The sequence below is a fragment of the Taudactylus pleione genome, unplaced genomic scaffold, assembly GCF_031769625.1.
Source record: "Taudactylus pleione unplaced genomic scaffold, aTauple2 ptg000454l, whole genome shotgun sequence".
Taxonomy (NCBI): Eukaryota; Metazoa; Chordata; class Amphibia; order Anura; family Myobatrachidae; genus Taudactylus; species Taudactylus pleione.
In genome coordinates, this window is record NW_028284856.1 from 8,685,687 (window position 1) to 8,710,963 (window position 25,277).

General features: G+C 44.5%; 1 protein-coding gene across 1 annotated transcript in view; it reads left to right on the plus strand.

The window, feature by feature from the left end:
* LOC148505413 (lamin-B2.L-like) overlaps window positions 1–23,947 on the plus strand; it is a 78,442-nt gene extending 54,495 nt beyond the window's left edge. Inside the window, exons 9-12 of the mRNA XM_088448363.1 lie at window positions 7,152–7,256; window positions 7,411–7,530; window positions 18,892–18,996; window positions 21,630–23,947. Coding sequence (XP_088304489.1) covers window positions 7,152–7,256; window positions 7,411–7,530; window positions 18,892–18,996; window positions 21,630–21,671 — 372 coding nt within the window. The 3' untranslated portion in view covers window positions 21,672–23,947. The remainder of the gene's footprint in view (window positions 1–7,151; window positions 7,257–7,410; window positions 7,531–18,891; window positions 18,997–21,629) is intronic.
* The last annotated feature ends 1,330 nt before the right edge of the window (window positions 23,948–25,277 follow it).

A 25,277-nucleotide genomic window follows, 5' to 3' on the forward strand; every position in this document is an offset into this window, starting at 1 on the left:
AGACCACCAGGGTAACAGGCTGGTAGCGGGACCGTCAACCCGGGGGTTAATTGCTAGCCAGGGGAGGCAGCCTTCCCTGTCTAGCGGCTCCTCCCCTCAGCTCAGCGCGCCTTTCAACTAGCAGTCTGGCGTCGCTGAGCTGCTCTTATCTTACGGCCACTCCTCCTCTGAGGTCTCCGGTGGCCATCTTTACTGGCAGGCATCGCAGACTCCCAGGCGGTTTCAAGTGGACCGGTCCCCCTGTGTACCTCTCCCCTGCTAAAGGACAGTGTACATAGCTCTATAGCCCTCCCAGACACTGAATCAGGGCGGTTGATTGTAGCGGAAGGTGCAGTGAGTACTAACTTTTCTGCATTGTATGTGACTATTGCTAGTGCTGCCTGTCTGTGACTTATTCTCCTTGCTGTCAGCTTATAACTATCCCTTTCCTTCTCCTACGGCCCGGCAGGCGGGTGGGGGAAGGGCGTTTTTCTGAGACCCTCACTTATATAAAACACGTATTTGTGGGGTCAGTCACATACTGTTGTGTGCTACACAGTACCATATCTGGGCTGTTGTGTCGCATACTGGTGAGTACGCGGGTGTTAAAACCGTAATTCCTCTGGTGATACGTATTTCTTGTGATTTACGGTATCATGTCTGATGAGGAGACTGAGCGCTCTGTGGCTTCTGTGCTATTTTCCTGCAGACGCTGTGCTGCTGGAGTTGATGGGGAGGACTTATCTCAGGATGGTCTGTGCGGGCGGTGCAAGCTGGTACCAGGCCCCTCCAAGCCCCCTGTATCACAGGACCCTCCTTGGGCGATGTTTTCACAGGTGCTGGCGTCTATTGCGGACCGGTTATCGGTCCCATCAGCGGTCCCTTCTAGGGCGTTGCCGCAGCCCACCATCCCCCATTCCCCGGGTGTTCCACAAATGTTGCGGTCAGTCTGTAGTGCCTTTGCAGAGTTTTGCTCCGACGGCTCCTCCGCCTTGGGTGGATGTTCTCTCCAGCTCCGTACAGAGTCTGGCGGCTTCATCCTCGGCATTTCAGTCCATGTTGCAAGGTAATGTGCCACCAAGGGCGTCTAAACGTCCGGTTGTGAGTTCACTAGCTGCGCAGTTGTCGGACTCGGAAGTGTCCTCAGATGTTGGTAGAAATCCATGAGGACTCTGACTCTGATGCCATGGGGCAGGAGGTGGAAGCTAAGTCCTCTATTAATGTTCCAGCCTTAGTTAGGGCGGTGCGGGCTATCCTACATGTTGAGGATGATGCGCCGGCTCCTAGGTCGCAGTTTCCTAATTTTAAAAAGGCCAAAGTGACTTCAACTGTGTTCCCCCTGTCTGATCAATTATCGGATCATATGGCGGCGGCCTGGCAATTACCCAGTAAGAGGTTCCATCCACAGAAGAGGTTGGCGGCGAACTATCCTTTTCCTGAAGCTCATTGCAGGAAATGGGAGACTCCGCCGGCGGTGGATTCCCACGTTACCCGCTTGATCAAAAGCGCGACACTGCCATTGCCGTCTATCTCCTCTTTGAAGGATCCCACGGACAGGAAGGTGGAGACTTGTTTAAAGTCCATTTAGTCCATGGCTATCTCCTGGGTGGCTAAAGCCATTGAAGCATGGGCCAATGCCTTGGAGGATACCTTTCCTGAGGAGGCTCTGGATATCCAGAGAGCGTTAGTGGGACAGATGCGGGATGCAGCTTCCTATATTGGGGAAGCGTCTTTGGATGCCAGCCTGCTCACTTCTAGGGTGTCGGCTGCAGCGGTGTGTGCTCGGCGCTCCCTGTGGCTGAGGTCCTGGAGGGCTGATGCAGATTCAAAAAAGGGTCTGGAGGCCTTGCCTTTTAATGGTGATTCACTATTTGGTCCGGATTTGGACAAGATAGTGGATACTTTGGCTAAGTCCAAGTCGGCTTTCCTCCCTTCGGCCTCTGCGCCGGCTAAAGTGAGGAGCTCTGCCTTTCGGTCCTTTCGGGTTCAGGGTAAGGCCAAGGGCCAGTCCTTCCCGAGACATTCGGCGACCAAGGCCGCACCCAAGCCCAAGAAGCAAGCATGGAGTGCTAGGCGCCCTTCTTCCAAGCAGGAAGATAAGCCTGCTGCCTGATGGGACGGGCCTCTCTCTGGGGGACCCCAGAGTGGGAGGCCGACTTCTCCAATTCGCCCAGTGTTGGCACAATACCACCACGGATGCCTGGGTTCGAGAAGTAGTCTCTCAGGGGTACGCCCTGTCTTTTCGGTTCAGGCCACCCCACCAGTTTTTCTGTACGAGTCCTTCTCTGGACAAGACCAAAGCTGGTCAGATTCAGGTAGCTATAGAATCCTTGCTACAAGCAGGGGTCATTGTTCCCGTTCCGCAGTCTCAGCGCGGGACGGGGTACTATTCTACTCTGTTTCTGGTACAGAAACCCAATGGTTCTCATCGCCCTATCCTGAATTTGAAGTCTCTGAACAGATACCTCAGAGTTCCCAGGTTCAGGATGGAAACGTTACGTTCCATCATTCTGGCGATGGAACCCGGGGATTATATGGTGTCCCTCGATATCCAGGACGCCTATCTCCATGTGCCCATAGCACCGGCACATCAGCGGTATCTGAGGTTTGCTATCCTGAACCATCACTACCAATTTCGGCCTTTCCACGGCTCCAAGGGTGTTCACCAAGTGATGGCAGTTATGGCTGCCCACCTTCGGGGTCAGGGTCTACGTCTGTTGCCGTACCTGGACGATCTTCTGCTGCTGGCGAGCTCCCCGGAGGTGCTTCTTCGACATTTCCACCTGACCATTGCTTGTCTTCAAGCACACAGGTGGTTGATAAATTGGAAGAAGTCCTCCCTGATTCCATCACAGCGGATGGTTCATTTGGGATCCCTGCTGGATTCTCGTCAACAACGGATTTTCCTGACTCCGGAGAAGGTCTCCTCCCTGCAGTTGCGGATACACAGTTGCCTGAGCAGTTGCCACCTGTCGGTCCATTCAGCTATGAGAGTTCTGGGGTCCATGGTGTCGACATTAGACATGGTGGAATTTGCCCAGTTCCATTCCCGGCCCCTGCATCGGAATGGAATGGGTTACCTCACCGGATCCGCTCTCAGATGCTGGTGTTGTCCCCGGAGGTTCGGCAGTCTTTGGCTTGGTGGCTTCAGACAGCGCATCTGGACGAGGGGCGCCCCTTTTGGATCCCAGACTGGGTCCTGCTCACGACGGATGCCAGTCTCCGGGGTTGGGGGGGCAGTGACCGGCTCATTATCGCTTCAGGGTCGTTGGTCCGCGGAAGAAGCACTTCTCCCCATCAACATCCTGGAACTGCGGGCTGTGTACAGGGCCCTGCAGTCGTCCGGCCCCGCTCTTCACGGAAGGGCGGTTCAGGTGCAGTCCGACAACGCCACCACTGTGGCGTACATCAACCACCAAGGGGGAACTCGCAGTCGGGCAGCAATGTCGGAGGTGTCTCGCATTCTTGCTTGGGCGGAGTGTCACGTTCCAGCGATCTCGGCAGTCTTCATTCCCGGAGTCCTCAATTGGGAGGCGGACTTCCTCAGCCGTCACGACGTGCATCCCTGGGAATGGTCGCTTCACCCAGAGGTGTTTCAGCTACTCGTGGACAGGTGGGGGCTGCCGGAGCTGGACTTGATGGCCTCCCATCACAATCACAAGTTGCCCGTTTACGGGTCAAGGACAAGAGACGCAGGCGCCTGTCTGGTAGACGCTCTGTCGGTGAAATGGACGTTTCACCTGGCGTATCTGTTTTCCTAGTGTTCCCTCTAGCTCCGGCGGCAGGCAGGGTGCCGGAGCTAGAGAGGGCAATGTTGTGAGCGCGCCGAAGGCGCGCTGCACGTCCGAAAAGGGGCGTGGTAACGAAAAGGGGGCGTGTCTATAAGACTCGTCCCCTTTTCGTCATACTTGGGGGCGTGCCCGGCGCTTACGGACATGCCGGGCAGCCCCCAAGCGCTGCAGAAAGGGAGAATAGACGCCGGGCGCATGCGCCCGGTGTCTATTCTCCGGCGGTGACCGGGTCACCGCATGTTTGTCCACCCGCGGGACACTGCGTCCCGCGGGTGAGAACGGCTCCCGCAGGCTGTTAGGGCAGGGCGCTTTTTACCCTCCTCCTGGAGGGCAGGGTGCTTTTTGCCCTCCAGAAGGAGGGCAGGGCGCCGCGCCCCGCTAAAACAGCCTAGCGGGAACACTATGCTTCCTCGGGTTCTTCGGAAATTCAAGCAGGACGGAGGCACGCTCGTGCTGGTGGCTCCGGCGTGGCCCAGACGTCCTTGGTACTCCGATCTGAGGTGCCTCTCCATCGACGCTCCGTACCTTCTTCCTCAGCGTCGGGACCTGTTGTCTCAGGGCCCTGCCTTTACCCGGATCTGGGTCGGCTGTCTTTGACGGCGTGGCTCTTGAGACAGCCGTCTTGAGGTCTAGGGGTTTCTCCAGTTCGGTCATTGGTACCATGCTTAGGGCACGCAAGCCTGCTTCCGCGCGGATTTACCACAGGGTGTGGCGCACTTATTTTCAGTGGTGTGAATCCAGAAACTATGATCCGCAGGTGTTCCGGGTTTCCAGAATCTTGGAGTTTCTTCAATCGGGTTTGGACCTCGGCTTACGCCTGGCCTCTCTGAAGGTTCATGTGTCTGCTTTGTCCGTGTGGTTTCAGCGACGGATTGCTACACTGCCAGATGTTCACACTTTTTTCCAAGGTGTTCTCAGGATCCAGCCTCCCTTCGTGCCTCCGGTGGCTCCGTGGGACTTGGCGGTGGTACTGAGGGTCTTGCAGAGTCCTCCTTTTGAGCCGCTTGAGTCGGTGGAGCTCAAGTGGCTGACGTTTAAGACCATTTTTCTCCTGGCAATTTCTTCTGCCAGGAGGGTTTCAGAATTGGGGGCGCTTTTCTGTCGCCCTCCTTTTCTGATTTTTCACCAGGACAGGGCGGTGCTCCGCATGCGTCCTGAGTTTTTGCCCAAAGTGGTTTCAAAGTTCCACATTAATCAGGAACTTGTTGTGCCAGCTTTTCAGTCACCTGATCTTTCTGCTGGTGAGGCTTCCTTGGATGTGGTCCGGGCACTTAGAATCTATGTGGACCGGACTGCTTCGGTTAGGAAGTCTGATTCTTTGTTTGTCCTCTTCGGTTTTCACAAGAGGGGTTGGCCTGCCAACAAGCAAACGTTAGCCCGTTGGCTTCGTTCAGTTATTTGTGAGGCTTATGCACAGGAGGGTTTACCTGTGCCAGCCTCTGTTAAGGCTCAATCCACTCGTTCTGTGGGTCCCTCTTGGGCTGCTAGATGTGGCGCCTCCGCTGTTCAGCTGTATAAGGCGGCTACTTGGTCTTCAATTCAGATGTTTTTGAGGTTTTATGCGTTTGACACCTTCGCCTCTCAGGATGCATTCTTTGGGCGCCGGGGACTCCTTTCAGCACAGGAGCGTCCCCGCCCTTAGTTGAACTGCTTTGGGACATCCCCAAGGTTGGACCCCCTATGGACCCTGAAGTAGAAAACAAGAGATATGGTAAGAACTTACCTTTGTTATCTCTTTCTACGAAGTCCATAGGGTCCACAGGGCGCCCGCCCTGACGCACCTGGCTTCAAATGGGCTGTGTGGCTGGTCACCGGTTTTCCGTCTCCCATTTCTGTGAGTATGGTTTCTTGTGTGTTCCAGTCTTCCTTCTCTTTGTTTAGTCTCCTCCTCCGGCCTTATCTGCTTACCAACTGAGGTGCATGTGGTCGGGGGCGGGGTATAGAGGAGGACGGACCCAAGTGCATCCTGGGAGCAGCAAAGCTTTAACTACGTGGTGCCCGTGGATCCAGATCCAACTATACCCCAAGGTCAACCCTGTGGACCCTATGGACTTCGTAGAAACAGAGATAACAAAGGTAAGTTCTTACCATATCTCTTGTTTTCTCAGAAGCTTTAACCAACTTTCTCCAAAAATGGTTATTGGGCTATCTTATTAGCCGCGGCTTTCTTATATGCGAAATCTTGGGACCAGGAGTATTTTGGATATTGGAATAATCCGTATTTTGGAATATTTGCATACCATAATGAAACATTTTGGGAATGGGACCCAAATCTAAACATGGAAAGCATTTGTTTCATATACACACAGCCTGCATATAATTTGATACCATATTTTCAATAATTGTGTGACTCAGTTTTTGTACATACATGAAATTAATTTGTTCATATACACCTAATACACAAAGCCTGAAGGTAATTTTATACTTTAGTTTTAATAAGCTTGTCCCTTAAGCACAGTTTGTGTACATTGTACCAAAAAGCAAAGTTGTCACTATTTCAGGCATGCTTAAAAAAAATCCGTATTTCTGAATATTTGGGTTTGGGAGACTCCAGCTGTATAGGAATTATTGCATATTTCTTTTTACCACCTTAGAGCAGGTGATGATAAGTTCTGAAAAAACCCTAATTTTGGCAAAAAAAATTTGGGACGGTGCAGGACCACTGGGACACCCTCCTTAATTACTAAATAGGCAAAGCTAATTTTTAATTGGCTTAATTTGGCCAATACTGACATTTCATTTTTGGGGTGAAAAGTTAAGTGTTGAAAAATGGGTTTCAAGTAGTGGGACAAGTCATTTAAACATTGGAGGTGCAAGTGACAGGTGTATTTTTAACATTGAAAATAAAAAGCCCTATAATGACACAAAAATGTACGTACACCTATTTCAATGTACCCCTAGTTTTACTACAGCATTTATTTTAGCCAAAAAATAGTGCTTTCTACATATTTTTTTTTTTGCTGTTAGAGAAATATACATATAACAGCCATTTGACACAATTTAAGAACCCCAGACCTTTGGATTATAGCCACTAACGCCCTTCTATACCATTACCCTACCTTAGTTTACCTTTTTTGGGGTACAGGCTGATTTAACCACCTGTACTTATCACCTGTCATCCATGCAAGAATTATAGTGCAAATTGGTAATCTCCTGTTTTGCAATAGGATAGCATGATAAATGGGACCGCGCAAACATGCGATAAGTGGCAAATTTGGGAGAATAATCCAATAGGTTTTCAGCTAAATAATTATTATCGCGGCTAATTGGATATCCCCCCCTGAGTGTAGTGTATGTGCTTCTGTAGTGTCTTACCTTTTTAAAAGATAAAAGAATTGGGGAGAAATTTAATTGCTACACTTTACATCTTTTACTTCCTAGGACCAATCTCTAGGGAGCTGGAAACTAAAGTTTCAAATTGGAGAAAAAGAAATCGTTTACAAATTCACCCCCAAGTATGTGCTGAAAGCAGGCCAGTCTGTTAAGGTGAGGTGTTTTTTTTTGTTTTGTTTAATCCTTTAAGGGGCATTTCACATCTTGTGAGTCCTCAAGTAGCTTTCTGTGACGTATGCTAAAACATTGATTTTGATGTGTAATAGTTTAAGTTGTCTAGATTTTTAATGCAGCCATGTTTCACTAGATATACAGTGCAGATGCAGGCGTGGCCCATAGCCCTCCTTCTGTCTTGGTCTGGAAGAACCAAACTTCTTGGGGAATAGATGGTAACTTCAAAATCTCCTTGGTGAACAGTGATGAAGAGGTACGTCTAAAGTATTATATTATTTAGAAGGCATCAACATTACTTGGATTAATCACAGGCTAACTGATATGACTTTTATTGTATTTTTTTATGTTTGTTTGCTTTTGCAGCATTCCCTTAAGTCCAAGGCCTGTTTTTAAGTTTATTATAACTTGTTAGAGCATTGCACAAAGTGACTGTGTTTGGATATTTTGTCTGAGACAGCTGTATTAGCTTGTAGTCAGTGTACATTTATGTTTACATGCAAAAAGAAAAGTATTGTCTCTTTATTGGCGCACATAAGAAGAGAAAAATATGTAAAATTTAACTTTTATTATACTAATTAAAAATCACTTTACCTTTTTAGTGAAATATGAGATCATAAAAAATAATTAAATTGTTGAAACAAAAAATGTATTGTAAGTATCGTTATTTTTTGAATTATTGACAATACATATATCTCTGTCCTATAATATATTCGGTTGACCTTCTGATTGATTTTACAAAATTGTGTATCACATAATAATCATTAATCAAATAAAGTGTATATCATCAGTGATATATTGTCATCTATTGAGTATGGTCTGTAATAATTTCATAAACTATTTATCCAAAAGGAGGAATCAGTTAAAAAATTGATATAAATATCATAACCACCTTTATTAGGAAGATTATTGTCTATCCTGGATTATTGTCACATGGGATCATGTGTCCAGTATCCAATATACAGACATCAACTTCCCATTGGGGTAAAATATGATGAATCATCTTATTATCAGATTCACCATACGTAGGGAGTGTAAAGGGTTAACTCACAAAAACGGGTGCGTTAGGGTTTGTTATACATCCTACAAGCCTTTATGTGCAGAAAGATATTTTTATTGTATCATTCCTTATTTAAATATATAAATCCCAATATGATGTGCAGAGGGATCAATAGTATCCTCTAATAGATATTATATATTGTGTTAATAAATTATCTGATATTTTTGTACTGCAAGTTAACAATCCTTTTTTTGGAATTCAGCAATAGTATATATCAATTGTAGTGCCCCCTGTTGGTTATTTTCGTTTGTGTTGACACCGCACTATATAATATTTTATATTGCCGTATATGTAACACCCTCTAAAGGATATTACACATTATATCAATACGTGTTATTGGTTCTTATGCAATCAAATATCTTTTTAATACACTCCCTATTCAGTAATTCATAATGGTCTAAACCAAATAGTTAGGTGTTAGAGGTGGGGATATAGATAGGGAACTTCTCAGGTTTGAAACTAGAATGATTTTCCTAATGAATAGTCTACATCCCTTTGGACTAAATGAAAACATAAACTACTCATCTTTTTTATGATCTATTTACTGGAATACATAAATAATTAGATACTGTTTCTTCTTTCTTGTGGATTATCTCATTAATAATTAATCATTACGATAATGAGGGGCCCTTACTCGTGTTTGTGTACGGATCTTTTTCTGATATAATCAAATTTTTAGATAGATGAAGTTACATTATGAATTTTATAGGTATATATTATTGATATGAATTTGTGTCGATTTAAGTTATAAATAAATGGATTTTTGGAGTCATATCTCACTTTATTAATTATTATTTTTTCACACAATTTTACACTTTCACATATTTTTAACACACCAACTAGTTACTAAATGCACATCATATAAATATATCTTATTAAATGTTTATTATATTTTTAGTGTATATAGACACTTATTTAGATTTCACTAGTTTATTGACTGTAGTAAGGTCATGACAATAATCAGTGAATTAATTAATAATCCATTATACCAATTTTTTTACACTTTTTTTATTTTTCTTTTCGTTTTTTTACTTGCACTTACATACGTATCAAAATATTAGCATTATGTTTTAATTTGCTGTGAATTTTTTGAACATTATATTAATACATATACACAAGTCACAATATTCATATACACATACTTTATTAAATGTTTAGATATCCATTAAAATTTAATTTATTTTTTATAAACACTTATCTAAATTTTATTAATTATGGTAACAATAAATTAATCCTTTTCCTTTATACAATCTTAAAGGAATATTTGTAGGAATATTAATAAATATGGGTAATATATACAGATATGGGCAACATAATTGTATCATTAATTGATCATTATGCATAATCTATGATATATAATTAAAACAATTATAGAACTTATAATGACAGTATTTAATGTCAATATGATTCCATTGGGTTATAATTATGTAACAATAATCTATAAAAGGGAAAAGATTATGATCAAGATTATCAATATGTTTAGTGCAGTGAACGTTATCTATTCATATCAATAAGATATGCTCTGATCTTTGTTATTACACGACAAACCAGAGACCTACTTTAGACAGAATAAGTGATTTTGCCATAGAAGTGTGTGATTCTGGTTGCTAGGTAACGTATCAACATGATGCTATGGGTCCTAGTAATAAGATCATGTTGTTTTGATTGAAGATGACTGATTTGGTCCAATGTCCTGGGTGATGACGCTGATGAGTCCTGATTGGATGAGTGGAGCAGGCTGTTGATTGACCCGGCGTCCTACGCGTATAGAAGGCGATGACTAATTTTCAGCTTGAATGGGTCATGAGTGCCGGGATGACTAAGCTGGTATCACATGTTAGGAGGGAGTTAGGCCAATGCTGATTGGCCTGATACCCCATGTGATCAGCAATAAGTAAAACAGTCCGCTATTGGTCCGGCGGCTCACATGATTATAGAAACATGCCCTAATTGGCTGTTATTTTTCAATAAAGCCATACTAACAGGCACAAACGGGTTGCCTTGAAAAAAACTTAAATTTTGAAACGTACGTTGGCGTGGGCAGCTCTGACTGCTCTCTCAAACTCTATGTTGTGACCTTAAAAGATTGTTGTACCACTTGCATCCCATTAAATAACTGTATGGAATAGCAAATAATCTGAGTTTACAATTAATATATTAATTTAGTGGGAGCAGGATACATTAAAAATTTTATATGTGCCGCCGATACATCCAACAGGGGGCGCTGCAAAAAATAACACCTTACATAATTTGCAAAGAGCTTTGATTGCTCTTTCATGCTGTGTGTTGTGAATTAAGAGTGTTATACCATTTATATCTCACTATATAATTGATTGGAAAGGCAAATAGTAGCCTGAGTGTATAACCAATACAAACTAATATAGTGGGAGACACTAGAGAATTTTATTTTGCACGTGCAGCAATTACACCCAACAGAGGGCGCTGCAATAAAAGTAACTGCAACAAATTTTACAGAGTAATATAAAAGTATCCAATAGGTGGCGTGGCATGAACAGCTCTGATTGCTCTTTCATGTCTTATGTTTTGATCTAAGAAAATTGGAGTACCACTTGTATCCCACTAAAATAGTCGAATGGAATGGTAAATAATAACTTGAGTATACAATTAATATAAATGAATATAGTGGGAACTGGATACACTAGAGAACTTTACACGTGCAACGGATACACCCAACATGGGGCGCTGCAATTAAAAACAACTGACTGCACAAATCTTACAGAGCATTGATAGCTTTTTAATGCTCGATGATATATCTTAAAAAGATTGTTATATCACTTGTATCCCGCTAAATAATTGTTTGGAATGGCAAACAGTAGTCTGATTATACAATTGTTTATAAACTAATATAGTGAGAAACAATAGAGATTTTTACTTTACACATGCAGTAAATATACCCAACAGGGGTCGCTGCAATAAAAATAACTGTCTGCACAAATTTAATAAAATATAAAAGTAACCAATAGGTGGTGCTGTGGTTGATATGCTTAAGTGTGCAAATTACTGTATGGTGCTGTACTAACATAGTGTGAATCATCCAATAGGGGGTGCTATAATAACTTATATGTCAACACATAACATCTCATAATACAGTATTAATATTAAGTAAAGCTACCAATAGGGGGTGTTGTAATTGGTACATATTATTACTGAATTTCCAACCAAGAGTTGTTGATTTGCAATATGAATCACTGAATAGGGAGTGTATTAAAAAGATTTTTGATTGCATAAGAACCAATAACACGTATTGATATAATGTGTAATATCCTTTAGAGGGTGTTACATATACGGCAATATAAAATATTATATAGTGCGGTGTCAACACAAATGAAAATAACCAACAGGGGGCACTACAATTGATATATACTATTGCTGAATTCCTAAAAAAGGATTGTTAACTTGCAGTACAAAAATATCAGATAATGTATTAACACAATATATAATATCTATTAGAGGATACTATTGATTCCTCTGCACATCATATTGGGATTTATATATTTAAATAAGGAATGATACAATAAAAATATCTTTCTGCACATAAAGGCTTGTAGGATGTATAACAAACCCTAACGCACCCGTTTTTGTGAGTTAACCCTTTACACTCCCTACGTATTGTGAATCTGATAATAAGAAGATTCATCATATTTTACCCCAATGGGAAGTTGACGTCTGTATATTGGATACTGGACACATGATCCCATGTGACAATAATCCAGGATAGACAATAATCTTCCTAATAAAGGTGGTTATGATATTTATATCAATTATTTAACTGATTCCTCCTTTTGGATAAATAGTTTATGAAATTATTACAGACCATACTCAATAGATGACAATATATCACTGATGATATACACTTTATTTGATTAATGATTATTATGTGATCAATCAGAAGGTCAACCGAATATATTATAGGACATAGAGATATATGTAATGTCAATAATTCAAAAAATAACGATACTTACAATACATTTTTGTTTCAACAATTTAATTATTTTTTATGATCTCATATTTCACTAAAAAGGTAGTGATTTTTAATTAGTATAATAAAAGTTAAATTATACATATTTTTCTTTTTTCTTATGTGCGCCAACAAAGAGACAATGCTTTTTCTTTTTGCATGTTTACTCTCTTATTGTCTTTGGCAGCACCCCCAAAGGTTAATTACTCATGTGATCTATATCAGTCATTTGGGGCCAATACACAAATATTTCTTTGTTTAAACCAAAACCTAATGCAGAGGTATATCCCTAATCCCTTATCCTTTATTAAATACATTTGTTTACCCAACTTGCAGGAGCGAATTGCATGTAGGTGACCAAAAATCCTATTTCTACTTCAGGGTCCATAGGGTATCCACAGGATACCTTGGGGTATAGGTGTGACGTCAGGCACCATAGAGGTAAGCTTTCAGCCTCCCAGGATGCACTAGGGTCCCCCTCCTATACCCCGCCCCCGAGCCAAGGCACCTCAGTTTAGTTTGGTGCCCGGCCGGAGTCTGGTGCACCTGTTGGAGTGGGGGCTAAGAAGAGCCCCTGAAGCTTTCCTGTATGCAGCTGTGGCTGCACATCTGGATGTACAGCATGGACAGTCAGTCCTGACGTCCATGCTGTCTTCCCTACACCCCCGCCGGTACCAGAACGCCGGTACCGATCCGGGGATGCTGGTGAGCATCTGGGGTCACAGCTAGCGGTGACCCCAGATGTTCCGGACCATGGCCGGATTCAAGGGGGACAGCAAGGTAAGCAGCGGGGTCCCGCGGTGGGTCCACTCTGTTACATGGTCCAGAGTCCCCAGGCAGGGGGCTACCTGGGGACTGGCTGCAGCGTGGAGCCAGGTAAGAACCTGCGCTTCCACTACCCCCCTGGGACAGCGGACCGCAGCAGAGCGGTAGCGCTGCGGCGTCCTGGGGGTTAAATGCATGCCAGGGGAGCGCGCCTTCCCTGTCTCACAGCCGGCGCCTCCCCCGCTGCACACAGCCCTCTCTGCACACTGCCGACTGGTCCTGTAGCAGCCCTCCTCCCCCAGGCCAGCCTCCCCTCTGCTCCTCGGCGGCCATCTTCCTTGAACGCATGGTGAACGCTGCTGGAAGCCTGGAAGGAAGCATCTTGGTCTGGGTCCCCCCGCATACCTCTCCTCCGCCGTGGTCAGGTCTGTGTATGCAGCGCTGTGTCCTACCAGACCCTGTGTCTGTGTAGTTGAGTGATCAGCGCTGGTTAGTGCAGGAATTGATTTTCTTTGCATTGTATGTGACTGTGCTAGCGCTGCTGCCTGTATCTTCTATACTGACTGTCAGCTTTATTACTGTCCCTGTTCGTTCTGCTAAGCCCTTGCGGTGCGGTGCTGCAGGGTGGTCTCTCACCTCTTTAAAATACAATTCACATACTTAGTACCATCATGTCTGAAAGTGATTTTCCTCTCCGGCTGCAGTGTACTACGTGTAAAGTACCGTTAGCGGAGGGGGAGGGTAGCGCGGAGGGCCTCTGCCGGCAGTGTTTGTCAATGGCGCGGCCTCTTACGGTTACAGTACCGGTACAGGAGCCGCCTGGGCTTGTTTCGCTCAGGCGCTTACAACCTTAGTGGGCCAGTTAGCTCCGCAGCCCGCTTTTACTCAGATGGGTTTGTCCCAGCAGTCAGTGGTGTCGTCACCCATGCAGGGTTTCCCAAGACAATTGGTGGTACCCCGCAGTCTCCCGATTTCTCTGGAGCCGGCGTGGGTTAACTCCCTGACGAGTTCTGTACAGCACTTGTCGGATGTGTTGCAAGGGGAGACTGTGATGCGGCCACATAAACGGCCGGTGGCGTCTCTGTCGGCTCCTTATGAGGATGACGAAGGGACGTCTGATGATGGGGAGATTCTGGATCCTTACGATCAGGAACCTCTTCATACTAAGGACGCTGACGCTAGGTCCAATGTATATATTTCTGGACTTATTCGGGCAGTCCGCACAGCCTTGGTCATTGAGGACGAAGTTCCCCCAGCTGCTAAATCCAAGTATGCCTTTTTTAAGGATGTGAAGGGTGACGCCACAGTCTTTCCTCTTTCGGGTCAGTTAATGGACCATTTAGAGGAGGCGTGGAAACAGCCTGGCAAGCGATACCAGGCGCAGAGGCGCCTGGCGGTGGCTTATACGTCGGATAATTATTTCGCTAAGTGGGAATCCCCTCCACAGGTGGATTCTCATGTGACACGTCTTGTCCGTAGTGCCACATTGCCGATGCCATCCATGTCCTTTCTTAAGGATGCTACGGACCGCAAGGTGGAAATCTGCCTGAAGTCCGCTTATTCCCTCGCGGGGGGGGCAGCGCGGCCGGCTATGGCCATTTGCTGGGTTGCCAGAGCGATGGAGCGCTGAGCGGATTCATTGGAGGCGTCCTTTGATTCCGACTGTCCGGCCGAACAAACGCAGTTGATTGGTAATCTCTGTGATTCGGCCACATATATCAACGAGGCGGCCTTAGACATTAGTACACTGGTGTCTCTAATTTTTTCAGCAGCGGTGGCTGCTCGTCGCACCTTGTGGTTGCGATCCTGGAAGGCGGACGCTGACTCCAAAAAGGGCTTGGAGGCGTTGCCCTTTAACGGAGAAGTTCTCTTCGGTCCAGATCTGGACAAGATTGTGGCCACGCTGGCGGCAGCCAAATCGGCATGTCTCCCGTCGGCCGCGGCTCCTTCTGGTTCAGGACCATCGTCCTTTCGGTCTTATAGGGCCCAGGGCAGGCCCAAACCACAGTCTTTTCCCTGACAGGCTGGTCCCAAAAAATCGGCCAAGCCCCGGAAGCAGGCATGGAGTACCAGACGTCCGGCCCCTAAGCCTGATGACAAGCCTGCGGCCTGACGGTCCGGGCCTCCCGTTGGGGGATCCCAAAGTGGGAGGCCGCCTGCTGCAGTTCGCTCGATGTTGGTCGGTCACCACGACAGACACTTGGGTTCTCGAGGTGGTCTCCCACGGGTACGCTCTCTCTTTCCGGCACAGACCCCCGGCTCGATTCTTCACCACGGGTCTACCATCACACCGGAACAAGGCCACGGAGCTGCGGAAGGTCTTGCACACTATGCTCCAGGCTGGAGTTATAGTGCCTGTTCCATTCTCCCAGAGGGGCCAGGGTTTCTATTCAAATCTTTTTTTTTTTTTTTTTGGTGCAGAAACCCAATGGGTCGTATCGTCCGATTCTCAACCTCAAAGCTCTCAACAAGTCTTTGCGGGTGCCAAAGTTTCGGATGGAGACCCTACGGTCCATTATTCTGGCGCTGGAACCTGGGGACTACATGGTGTCATTGGACATACAGGACGCTTACCTGCATGTTCCTATTCTTTTGCGCCATCAACAGTTCCTCAGGTTTGCAATCCGCAGCGGCCACTAACAGTTTTGGGCGTTACCTTTTGGCCTGGCGACAGCACCGCGTGTGTTCACCAAGGTAATGGCGGTCATGGCGGCTTCTCTGCGGCTGCAGGGAGTCCGCATGTTGCCGTACTTGGACGACCTGTTATTAGTGGCAGGATCTCCATAGCTCCTTCTACGCCACTTGGACCTGACCATTGCGCTGCTGCAATGGCTCGGCTGGTTAATCAACTGGCAGAAGTCCACTCTAATCCCGTCTCGGCGGATTCTGCACCTCGGAGCCTTATTGGACTTGGGACAGCAAAGGATCTTTGTGACAGAGGAAAAGATCTCTGCTTTACAGTCGAGGGTGCGCAGTTGTCTGCACAGCCGCCGGGTGTCTCTACACTCGGCGATGAGGTTACTGGGCTCCATGGTGTCGGTGTTCGACATGGTGGAATATGCCCAGTTTCACTCTAGACCTCTGCAGCACCTGATCCTGTCCAAGTGGAACGGGCTGCCTCAGTCTCTGAAGTCCCAGACGATAGTGCTCACCCCGGAGGTTCGCCTGTCCCTTGCCTGGTGGTTGCAGACGACCCAGCTCAGCAAGGGACGTCCGTTCTGGGTTCCAAATTGGGTCCTGTTGACAACGGACGCCAGTCTTCGGGGCTGGGGAGCAGTTTCGGCTCCACACTTGTTCCAGGGCAGGTGGACGCCGACAGAAGCGGAGCTTCCAATAAATATCTTGGAACTCCGTGCGGTCTTCAATGCTCTCCAGCAGGCACATCGAGGTCTCCAGGGTCGCCCGGTGCAGGTCCAGTCGGACAACGCTACCACCGTGGCCTACATAAGCAGGCAAGGAGGAACACTAAGTCGGGCGGCTCTCGTAGAGGTGTCTCAGATCCTGGTTTGGGCGGAGCGCAATCTTCCGGCCATATCAGCGGTCTTGATCCCGGGAGTGCTAAATTGGGAGGCGGAGTTTCTAAGTCGCCAGGACGTTCATCTGGGGGAATGGTCCCTGCACCCGGACGTTTTTCAACTGCTGGTGGACAGGTGGGGTCTTCCAGAGATCGACCTCATGGCGTCCCGGCACAACAACAAGTTGCCGGTGTACGGGTCTCGCACAAGAGACGAACAGGCGTCTCTGGTGGATGCTCTGTCCGTCCGGTGGACGTTCCGGTTCACATACCTGTTTCCTCCGGTTTCCCTTCTTCCACGGGTAATCCGGAAATTCAAACAGGAAGGAGGGATGCTTCTGTTGATAGCTCCCGTGTGACCCAGACGGCACTGGTTCTCAGACCTTCAGGGTCTGTCCGTGGACAGTCTTCTGCAGTTGCCGCTACGACCGGACCTTCTGTCGCAGGGTCCTTGTCTTCACCCGGACCTGGCTCGGCTGTATTTGACGGCGTGGCTGTTGAGACAGCCATGTTGAGGTCCAGGGGGTTTTCCAGCTCTGTGGTGCGTACCATGTTGCGAGCTCGGAAACCGTCGTCCGCGAGGATATACCATCGCGTGTGGCATACGTTCTTCCAATGGTGTCGACCGAGAGGTTATGCACCGCTGGAGTTTCGTCTGTCTAGGATACTTGCCTTCCTACAAGCGGGACTAGATCATGGGCTTCGCCTTGCTTCTTTGAAGGTACAGGTTTCGGTCCTGTCTGTCTGGTTTCACCGTAGGATTGCTACAATCCCGGATGTGCGCACCTTTATGCAAGGTGTTCTCCGCATTCAGCCGCCCTTTGTTCCACCTGTGGCGCCTTGGGATTTGGCTGTGGTCCTGAGGGCTCTCCAGGGACCGCCGTTTGAACCACTGTGCTCAGTGGATCTTAAATGGCTAACAGCGAAGACTGTTTTCCTTCTGGCCATAGCTTCGGCCAGACGTGTTTCTGATTTAGGGGCTTTTTCTTGTAGACCCCCTTTCTTGATTTTTCATGGGAACAGGGCAGTGCTCCGCACTCGGCCTGATTTTCTTCCCAAAGTTGTTTCCCAGTTTCATGTTAACGAGGAAATTGATGTTCCGGCTTTTAACTCACCTGGTCTTTCAGTGGGTGAGGCCACTTTGGATGTTGTGCGGGCCTTAAGGACTTATGTTGACCGCACTTCTTCGTTTAGGAAGTCGGACGTTTTGTTTGTCCTCTATGGCTTCCGTAAAAAGGGTTGGCCTGCTTCAAAGCAAACTTTGGCAGCCTGGATCCGTATGGCTATTTCTGAAGCTTATCGTAATGAAGGTCTGCCGGTTCCTCCTTCTCTGAAGGCTCATTCCACTAGGTCTGTGGGTCCTTCGTGGGCAGCTCGACGTGGTGCCTCTGCAGTCCAGATCTGCAAGGCTGCTACGTGGTCCTCTGTCCATACCTTCGTGAGGTATTACAGGTTTGACACCTTCGCCTCTCAGGATGCTTCCTTCGGGCGGCGGATTCTCCTTTCAGCACAGGAGCATCCCCACCCTTAAAGGATACTGCTTTGGGACATCCCCAAGGTATCCTGTGGATACCCTATGGACCCTGAAGTAGAAAATATGAGATATGGTAAGAACTTACCTTTGTTATCTCTATTTCTACGAAGTCCATAGGGTTCCACAGGACTCCCGCCCTGTCGCACCTGTGCTGCAGATGGGCTTTGTTCTGGTCACCGGTTTTTCCGTCTCCCTCTGGTGAGAGTGTGATTCTTGTGTGTATCCAGATCTTCTTTCTCTCTCTTCCTTCTCCTCCTCCGGCCTATGGCTTGGTAACTAACTGAGGTGCCTTGGCTCGGGGGCGGGGTATAGGAGGGGGACCCTAGTGCATCCTGGGAGGCTGAAAGCTTAACTCTATGGTGCCCGATGACTGACGTCACACCTATACCCCAAGGTATCCTGTGGAACCCAATGGACTTCGTAGAAATAGAGATAACAAAGGTAAGTTCTTACCATATCTCATATTTTTTTTTTATAAGTGTGGATAGGCTGTGTGTGTTTGTGTGTGTGTGTATGTATGTATATATATATATTAGATATATTATATTTTTTTTAATAAAAAAAATCTAATTTCTGTTGGCATTTTATTTCTCCTTTTATTTCACTATATTTCTAAATTTTACATTGCACACTTCGGTTTTTCTTTTTCTTGTAAAATCAAAATAATGCTTTGATATATATGTTGCATTGTTTATGTACTGTGCATACCTTTTTTATTATACATGTCATTTGTGACCTGATCATTTCTTCACACTATTCCAACAGGAAGTGGCGGTGAGAACACTATTAAAGTCTGTTCTCTCCAGTGTAGAGGAGGATGAAGAGGACGAAGAAGCAGATTTTGGGGAGGAAGATCTTTTTCATCAGCAGGTTAGAAACTTTTTTGTGTTCATTTTATGTATTTTTTATATTTGGGACGGGGGGTTACGATATTTGAAGTTTACACATGCATGTATACACTTGAGTTGTGCAGGAAACATAGGCCCGTATTCAATTTGAAGCGAAAAGACGGTTTCGCAAGCTTTTGGCGAAAACTTTTCGCTGATGACGTCATTTTCGCCTGTTTTGATTTTACTCCATATTCAATTTGGAAGACTGTACGCCTAGGCAGAAAGTCAATGAAATGCTTTTTCGCCTATGAATACCAGGCGGAAAAAAGTGCAAAATTGGGGTTTTGGGGTGCAATGTTGCGGGAACCCCCGTGCAGCCTTCAGACAGTTTTTAAAAAAACACTTAAGGACACCCCAAAAAAAACACTTTGAATTTGGGGATAAAAAAAAAATGTTGGGGGACAAAGTTAAAAACTAGCGAACTTGACTCTGGGGGGGTCCCCAAATATGCCCCAGGTTTTTTTTTTCATCACAGGCGCTTGCGGCAGGTGGATTTTTCACAATTTTTTTTTTTTTTTTCAACGTAACTTTAGCAACTTTAAAATATGCTGGCCCCCATTTTCAAGTACCCCAAATTTGCTGGGATAACTTATTTTCTGCAAAAAAACCCCCACTTACACAAAAACACTATTTAGCAGCTTTTGAGCCCGTTTGAAAACACCAAATACCTTCAGCAAGCCAAATCAGGGGGTACCATAGTGAACCCCCATGTCAGAGCATTTTTTGGGGGGTGTCAGGCTGATTTCCCCAAATCTGACAGGACTTTCCACTTGTTTAAGCTTCGCCGGGTGCTGTTTTAGCGTCCTTTGAAATTGAATACGGCGAAAAGCGTGCACGGAAAGTTTTCTCCAAAAAAATGCGATGTAGGCGAAAAATCCGCGACTTTTCGCCTCACATTGAATATGGGCCATAGTCTGATGCCAAGAGAAGCTCCTAACTACAATGTACGTATTATGGAGAGTAGTGCGTACAGGCCTTACTTAGAATTAGTCTTTGGGTTTCCAATTTTGTCATTTGGTAACTAGTAAGAGTACTCTTTTATACAGTAGAAATCAGTTTATTTTTTTATACTATATTTTAATGAATAGAATTTTAATAAGGTGCAGGTCATTTCCCCTATTGCAGCCACCTATACTGTATGACTAAATATACACAGTACTATCTGGCTCTCGATCATTTATACGCCCCTATTCTCTGCACCCTCCACCCCTCCTTATCTTGGCTCACCCTTTCATTCCCACATTTTGTCTCCAACAGTGAATACTTTATTTTACACTTTCTAAAATGATAAATTTATTACATATGCAAAACAATGTGTACATTACTTTCATAGTATATTTTGATTTTGCATATTGTATATACACACACGTATATTTATTTGTGTTTTAGTATTTTTGAAAATGAAAACAAATTATTGCACCCAAGAATATATAATTACAATGTCATTCAACAGGAAACTTGAATGGTTGTTCTTAATTAGGCTCCTCTTACCTCAAAGTGAGCAAATGCCCCCTGGAGGGATGTATCCAATAAAGCCGTTCTGAAGCCGGGTACACACTTGTACGACCGGCAATCTTGCCGATGGTCGCAGCGATTTACCTGCGCCTCGGGCCATGCAAAATGCCGGTACACATTACAAACTTTAATGAACAACTAAACAATGTGGATGTGGAGAGCTCAGTCGGGCACACCCTCCACACGATATGCCCGATTTTGTTTTTCCAGTATGGCAAATCGGGCCGATATCGTGCAAGTGTGTACCCACATTGACAGTACTCGTTCTTGACAGCACCATTAATATATTTTACAATGAGAAGATATTGAAGGAGAATTCAAATGTTGTCTATATTCTGTCATTATATTGCAGTTTATTTGAACACTCAGACAACTTATTGTAATGAGTTAAAAATTGGGAGTAGTTTAACACCATAAAGTCGCATAATTTTTACCCTTGTTATATAGTCTGTTTTCACTTTTAGGGGCCTATGTATCAAGCTATTTGTTGCATAACATTCTGCACAAATTATACATCTTCAGATGGTGTAAACTGCTGTAAGCCTATGGGGCAGGAGAGAACTTTCGGTTTCTCTTACAGACCCCGGCCAGTTCCGGAAACTGACGCTGTGCGCATGTGCAGTGTTAGCTTCCCCCGGAGAAGTCTTTCACTTCTGTGATAGACTTCTAGAATTTGCTGGGGATATAACTCGCATGGACAGCCGTATCCTTGCGAGTTCCTCTTTGTACATAGTGGGGATATTTTAATTAAAAATGAAAATTTCTCCTGCATGATGGATGGATAATCTCAGCAGTACCGCGATTATTAGTATATAGATCCCTAAATCTCTTCATATCATTTATTAGTAATTTGAAAGTGTACATTCTAATAAATGCTGTCTTAGCTACAAAACGAGTTATACTGTATAGTGGTGAAATGTGCTTTGACCAGTGTAAAGTTATTATGCATATGTTGATTGACCTGGACCAAATGGACCCCTGCTCTGATTCTTGCCATCTGAATCCTTCCAGGACATTAAAAATTGTTTTTCAATTGAGGTTTTTAATTTTGAAAGCTAATTTTGTGTTTTTTTTTTTTGTTTTTTTTTTATTTTACAGGGTGATCCACGTGCAACCTCTACAGGCTGTTATCTGATGTAATGAATCTCTACAATGTTTGATTTACTGCCAGAGCAACAGAAATCTATTTTTATATCTGGAATCTTTTTTTTATTTTTGGCATTGTTTAGTTGTAATTCATGTGAAGACAAAAATCAGCTGCCAGGCATATCTGGGAAGGTTTTATATCCTTTTTTTTTTATTTATTTTATTTTTAATGTTCTTAACACTATATATCTTGCAGTGAGAACAGAAGTTTGTTTTCTAATGGCAGAAATCTTGTAGAGAAGACGTTTTAATGTGGCTTGTTCTCACAGAACGCAGTGCAGTTTTATTGGTTAACTTGTTTGTGACACTGATGGCCTACTTTTAAAGTTTGAAATGTTTTTAGAACTCTTGTTTCCGTTGCAACGATAAGATGTTCTAGGAGTATATATGTAGCTTAGATGCTCAGAGGCCAGGCTAGAGCTATGTGTCTAGTCGGCTGGTCACTGGCAGGTCTCTAACGCTCAAATAGCCAAATCTTTTGTTAGATATCAACCAAGTGATTTCAAGGCAGGAATTCCCAAACACAAGTTGTGTCTTCTTATCAGTAAACCATTGTATTTTACCCCATCATAGCTGACAGATATACTAAGAATCTGCAGATAAAGTAAACAAAAATAATGTATATCTGTCAGCACTGGAAAACTTAATAGATAAAGCAATGTTTAGTGGCCCCTCAAACTTCACACCATAGTTATAAAGGCTGGTGCAGTTCTAAAAACAACTTTAACTGGTAAAAGCTATGCTGTGAATTGTTTTCCTGTGTTCATACATTATGGTATTGCAGGATGTTGGGAGAAAACTACCATATTAATTGCAAAAATAGTCTTATGTAGGTTTAAGTTTGTTCTATTTTAAAGTTACGTAAAGTGATATCTGACTTAAAAGGTAATTTCATTTGATCTCAGTATCCTTCATTTTCCCAGCTAAAAGCACCATGGGCTCCTTTCCAAGGTACCACCTTGATTTGGGAAACCTGTCCCTGTCGTCGGCATGCTTAACCCAGCATTGGGCAGAGCTGCAGCACCTGTATTGGCATTGCCAATCTCCTGGTTGCCAAACACTGGCAAACTTCTAAACTAACTCTGATTTAAACAGCTGCTTTTAGTCAAGTGGACAAGAAGTATTGTGCTGTGGTCCATATTTCTAAACAGTGGTGCCCGGCATGGAAAAATTGGTTGTATAAATTGAGGTGAGGGGAGATGTTGGTAGATTGCTGTTCTAAAATGTGTGACCTAATCTTTCAAAGCTGATGAACCGTAGCCATTTAAAGTAGATTTGTTTCCTTGTTTGTTGTATGACTGTATCACGAAGCTTTGGGTTAGTTGGGGAATTGTGCAGAGTGTAGCCATGTACTACACAAGTATACTGGCCAGGAGCTGCACTTTATTCAACAGAAGGAAAAAGGTTACATCCATTGTCAAATCATCCCAGCATGTTTCTTATAGATTAGCTACCACTAAAAGATTGATCCATCTCATCAGCTATCTGGAGGTGAGGCAGTGCTTTATGGGGGGTATCCACTTAGTGATATACAAACGAGAGCACGATTGTGACATTGCAATCGTGCTGTCGTTTGTATAGCTAGTGATGTGCCTAGACTGAACGCTCACTCGTTCAGTCCCGGCACATCCCTCATCCCCGCACATGCAGAACCTGATGAGATTGTCAGGTTGACCTGCATGTACGGGCGACGTCGGAAGCAACCCGTGGGCACACACATCGTGGGTCGCTTCCGTCCACAACATGCCCGATGCATGCGCGATTTGCAAGCGATTGCACGATAATGACATCGTTATCGTGCAATCGCTTGTTTAAATCGCTAAGTGGATACCCCCCATTAGACCTTCTGATTTGTGTATGTGTGTTGCATTTAAAACATTCATCCCGTTCCAATAGCTTTGTTACAGATGTGTCTATTTTCCAGGCAACCCTGGAATTAGAATCTACAAAGTGCTGACATTAGGGCGGTTCTATCTTCAGGCAGCAATAACCTGTTGAGAGGAGGAACTTTGCTGTTATATAACTCTAAGCTCTTTGAAAAGTGTTTTGTTCTACCTGGGAGGGGGGTGAGATGTGGTGGCTTATGATGACTTAATGTTCCAAAATATTATGTTCATATTTAAAGGTCACATTACTGTGTTAATCAGGAAAAATAATTTCATGGTTGTGTAATACTGTTGTTTTGCTACTAAATGTGAGACAGGATTGATCCATAATTACTGTCAAATCACGTTAACACACATTGCAATAAATATTTCTATTCAAGCAAACTGCAATGTAATTGAAATTGCTATATATTGGAGTAAGTTTGTATGGAAAATAAGTTTTATGTTTTAGTCTATTAAGCAAAAGTGGTGGTTACCCATTTATTCCCACCAACCTTTTATTTACGTCCTATCGAGTTGTGCGCTCAGGACTCCAATATAGATAAACAGCAGGTTGTACCATCATTGCAGCTTGGTTGCTGGTAAGAGCCCATAGATCCAGTAAGGGGGATGAAGCAAATTACTTTGACTCTTGGGGCCTGATTCAGACTTGGGAATAGAGAGAGAGCTATCTCTCTCAACTGATCATCTTGGTGAAGCCATGCTGCACTGCAGGTGGGGCAGATTTAAAATGTGCAGAGAGAGTTAGATTTGGGAGGAGTGTTTCCAAACTGACATCTAAATTGTAGAGTCATAATAAAGCTGTGCAGTATTTGTGAGCTACATGCAAAAGCAGCCAGTATTTACCCCACATGCAAAAAATTTATGTATTTACACCCCTTGTACACAGGTAGACAGTTAAGTGCTATCTCTCTCTCTCTATTCCCAACTCTGATCAGGCCCTTGGTCCCATGATTGCTTACACTGTGTTCAGTTGTAGTGGTTCCATATTAAGTGATGGGGGGGATACACAGACAGGGTCACCCCTGCATACTAGCTCTATTATATAATAATCAACTTATTCATCAGATTTTGAATCCAAATTACATATGAGATGCTCTCACTTTTGGCTTTTTAATACAATTTTTAAACCCTCTTTCAAGGAAAAAACAGTGTCCTACATTGTTACAGTAAAACATTCTGAGAGGGATTAATGTCACTGAAAAGTAAGATTGTCCCCAAATATCAGTTCACTTTTGGAACTTAAATTGTGGAACTGTATCGGACCTTATTTAAAGTATAACTGTTTTATATCTTTATACTCAGAACTGCTCAGTTACATTTCGGTGTAAAGTTCTCGACAACACAACTGCATAAAGTAACCACAATCATGGGAAAGTATATTTAATTTTCCTGTTATAGAATGTCTGGAAACTATATCTAATATATTCTCTATCCAACACCACATTCTTAGACAATGGTAAATGTTTTAAGACCTCTTTTGACCACCCACCACGTTTGTATTTTGTTCAGTTTACCATTGGGATTCCATACATTGGTTTAATTAGTACATTAGTTTATTTTAGGATCTAATCAATATTTTTCTCAATACTAGTTTGTGTTTATTTTCCAAAACACATGTTTATGCACACCTTATTTTTTTTGTGTAAAAACAAAGACGTTTGTCTTGCAGGTGAGGGATCACATCATACGCCTTCTGGTTTTAGATGCTACA